General features: G+C 30.1%; 1 protein-coding gene across 1 annotated transcript; it reads left to right on the top strand.

Moving 5' to 3' along the window:
- Positions 1–350: 350 nt before the first annotated feature.
- LOC105783498 (protein ALP1-like) lies at positions 351–2,676 on the top strand. Its single transcript, XM_052632053.1, has 3 exons — positions 351–727; positions 815–1,858; positions 1,934–2,676. Exons 1-2 carry the CDS (start codon positions 574–576, stop codon positions 1,267–1,269), a joined length of 609 nt encoding a protein of 202 aa, XP_052488013.1. The 5' UTR covers positions 351–573; the 3' UTR covers positions 1,270–1,858; positions 1,934–2,676.
- Positions 2,677–4,294: the final 1,618 nt, after the last annotated feature.

Here is a 4,294-nt window from a genome sequence, read left to right as displayed (position 1 = left end):
AGCCTACATACTTATAGACCAAGGATTAGATCCTATATTTTAGATTTTTATGCAAAACGAGATTATGTGAAAAGACTTGTATATGCTAGTGACGAGACATGTATTGAACAAGTTAGGATGAATAGAATTACATTTTTTAAACTATGTGAGATGTTACAAACTTTAGGGGGATTGAAGTCGTCAATGAACATGCTTGTTGATGAGCAAGTGGCAATGTTTTCACATATCATTTCTCATCACCTTAAAAATGGAGTTATCAAGCATCACTTTAATAGGTCTGGGAAAACCGTTAACAGTTCATTTCACAATGTTTTAAATGCTGTCATACGCTTACAAGATGTGTTATTTAAAAAGGCAAAGCCAATTGCAGCTAATTCTACAGACCCAATGTGGAAATAGTTCAAGATATTGGAGTGAGTTCTATATATAGCTTGTACATAATTTAGTTGATTTAGATTTAAATATAATATCCTAACTCAAGGTTTTATACATGTGATGTAGAATTGCTTAGGTGCTTTAGATGGAACCCACATCAAGATTAGGGTTCCAACAGTTGATAAACCTAGATATCGAATGCGAAAAGGTGACATAGCAACAAATATGTTAGATGTTTGTACACCTGATATGTATTTTATTTATGTTCTTCCTGGTTGGGAAGGTTCTGTTGCTGATGGACGGGTTCTTCGAGATGCCATTAGTAAGAGACATGGACTAAAAGTTCCTCATGGTAAAGTGCAAAATTAGAGGACTTTGAATTAATCTTTAATATCATACTTTTTTAGGAAATTAACCATGACAAATAGTTTTTTTATAGGTTGTTATTATCTAGTTGATGCTGGATACACAAATTGTGAGGGATTTCTTGCACCTTTTAGAGGACAAAGATATCATTTGAATGAGTGGCGTCAGGGTTACCAGCCAAGTACTCCTGAAGAATTTTTCAATATGAAACATGCTTCAGCGCGTAATGTTATTGAGAGATGCTTTGGGTTATTAAAACTTAGATGGGGAATACTTAGGAGTCCATCATTCTATCCTGTGAGGGTGCACAATAGAATCATTATTGCATGTTATTTGCTCCATAATTTTATTCGAACTTATATGAGTCTTGATCCTATTGAAGCGGAGTTGGGAGAAGGATTACCTAATAATGTGATAGATGACGATGAACTGAATATCGTAAATATTCATCCATCGGATGCATGGGCTACTTGGAGGATGGAACTAGCCAACCAAATGTTCGATGAATGGCAAGCATCTAGAAATTAATTAGGTTTAGGGTAAAAATAGTAAACGTTAATTTGTTTATGTTATTTCATGTATCTAGTTTATAAAACTTTGTTGGTGTTTGAATTGTTTTTTGTATTGTACTAGACTTGTTAAATTATAATTTATTTTCTTTTGATTCATCATGTGTTATAATTTTATAAAGTGTTGACCTTTTGATTCATAATATTGAGCTTAATTTTAAATTATTTTTTTTAATATAGTTATGTCAGGTTTTTCACAATCAAGTGTTTCTTCTCAAAATTCTAGAGGAACCAAAAGGAAATGGGTTCCAGAAGAAGATGTTGCGTTAGTTTCCTGTATGGTCGACTTGCACAATGTTGGAACCTTTAATGCTGATACGAGATTCAAAGCCGGTTATTTAAATGAGTTGGAAAAAATGTTAGAAAAAGTTTTACCCTATGCTATGTTGAAGGCTAAACCTAATCTTGAATCGAGAATTAGGACATTGAAAAGAGATTGGTCAATTGTTTATGACATGCTTAATGGAAAAAACAATAGCGGTTTTGGTTGGGATGAGCATAGGCACCTTGTTGTTGCTGAAGATGCGGTGTGGAACTCATATATAAATGTAAGAATTATTTCAAGTCTTTATTATCTTATTTTGACCAAACTTATATTTAATATGAATTCCTCATTTTTATAGGGTTATAAAGAAGCCGGTTAATTCAAACATCGCAGTTTCCTTTATTATGACCAACTTATTGCCATCTACGCAAAAGATCGAGCCACTGGGAAAGATGCTCAAACAACCGCTGATATTATTGAAGAAATAGATGTTGAGGATGTAGCTATTACAAAGATTCATGAAGAAAGAAACGATTTCTATGGATGCAAAGCTGATGTTTCTTTGGATGACATGGATGTTTTAGCTGCACAATCGCAACCAGCTAGAAACCAAGGTGATTCCACATTTTCAAAGAAGAAAAAAAAAGATTTTTGATGCAAGTGATCATATTTTTTCTACTTCATTTCATGATGCTGTCACTTTATTGGTGGAAAACATATGGACCGTTGGCGTTGAAATCAGTAGGAGTATTGCCTCCGAAGTGCTAATTCAACAAAAGTAAAAAATGACCATTCAAGAAAGAGCTCTAAATTTATATCCAACATTATGTGAAGTGGAAGGTTTAACTGAGGATGAGTGTTATCGCGCATTGAGCAAAATTCTAGATCATCCAACGCAAATGCTCATTTTCTTTAGTTTACCTTCTTCTGTGCGTTTGGAATGGGTCAGAAGATTTCTTGCTGACAATTAAAATCATGGTTGTGTTGATGATATTTTGGTAACTTTTTGTGTTTATAATATTTTGATGGTATAATGACATGATAGAATGTCATTACAATGTTGTAACTTTTTGATGTTGTAAAATTTTATAACATATGGATTATGACATATAAACTAATAAAATCATGTAACTTTTTGTTAATATATGAATATTATGTTTGGATGTGAAATATAATTCGAAGTTATTTATTATTTCTAATATTTTGTTTTTATTGTAGAATAATTAAATTATTTGTTTCACTAATGATATTTTAGTACATTAAATATGTATTGCAGTTTAAAAATAATAAAGTAGATTTTATATATTATTTTGATAGTATTATATATTATGATTTTTAATTCATATAATAATAATTATATTAAGAATTTTATTAAATTATATATTATTTTATTAAATTATATTTAATAATAATTATGTTAAAATATGGTTAAATTATTTATTATTTTTATTAAATTATTTTTAATAATAATCTTATTAAAATTAATAACAATAGCAATAATTATCTACCTAAAAGAATTACGCTAAGGGTATTCTAGTCATTTTAGTTTTTTTTCCTTATGCTATTCCATTAAACTAAACACAAGAATACCATTACAGTTCTATTCCATTACATTCAACTAAACAATTAAATTACTGATTACAGCTCTATTCAATTACAGTGAACTAAACGTACCCGAATAATTTATGGGTTTGATGTTGATTTCAGCTAATGACATTGGTGATATACATAATGTGAAATCTTTTTTCTAGTTTGTAATCAATTATTGATATTGTTTATAAATTATGTACCCCGTCACAGCATAATATTAATCAAATTTCACTTTTGATAAAGAAATGACAAAGATATTTCCTTTTGATTTATTGTTTAATTAAACAATGCTATAATCATTAATTATCCTGAATTCTCTGTCAATTAAAGCTAATAAAAAGTGGACTTTATTTAGTGGTGCTATACCAAATTTATTATTATTTTTATAATGTTAGTTATATAATTTTTAAAAGAATTACTTATAATTGGGTATATATTGAATCATTTACACAATTAATTAATTTTAATAAAATCCTCTTGAGCTGCAAGTTTTTCTTAAAGAAATTTTCTACAATTTTCCTTTTCGGGTGCTAACATTGAGACCACATTATGTTGAATTCAGAGGTTTCTTAGAAAAGGTAAAATTGTGTTATTGTGTGAGGCAATCTTTTTTTCCTTTTTATAAAAACAATGATTAGTGCCATTCTTTAGTGTAGTTGGAAGTAGCTGCCTTAACAGTTTCTAACTTTACCATTTTACCACTGGGTAATTTACCAGAAAAAACCATTTTTTTTCAAAATTTACCGAAATAGGCCGATTTTTTTATTATTTACCGGAATGGTCTATTTTCCGGGAAATCGCGCCCACGTCAACGCGATGTCAGGGTAAATGGCAGGAGGTCGCGTCCACGTCAGCGCGACCTTCTCCGAGCGTGAACAGTACCCCAACGGTCAAAAATTTGACCGTTGCCTCCCCAACGGTCAAAAAAATATATAAATACCCCCACCCCTTTATTTTTTTTCACAAACAAATCCTATCTAATTTTTCCTCTCTAATCCTCTCAATTTCGTTCCAAAATTCTCTCAATTTCCTTCCAAAATTCTCTCAAACTCATATTTAATTTTAATTTCCTTCCAAAATTCTTTCAAATCCATTTTTAAAGTAATTATAATTTTTTTATATTTTTTAA

The sequence above is a fragment of the Gossypium raimondii genome, chromosome 1, assembly GCF_025698545.1.
Source record: "Gossypium raimondii isolate GPD5lz chromosome 1, ASM2569854v1, whole genome shotgun sequence".
In the NCBI taxonomy this organism is placed as follows: Eukaryota; Viridiplantae; Streptophyta; class Magnoliopsida; order Malvales; family Malvaceae; genus Gossypium; species Gossypium raimondii.
The sequence above is the reverse complement of the archived record's forward strand: the minus strand, read 5'-3'. Positions and strand labels throughout refer to the sequence as shown.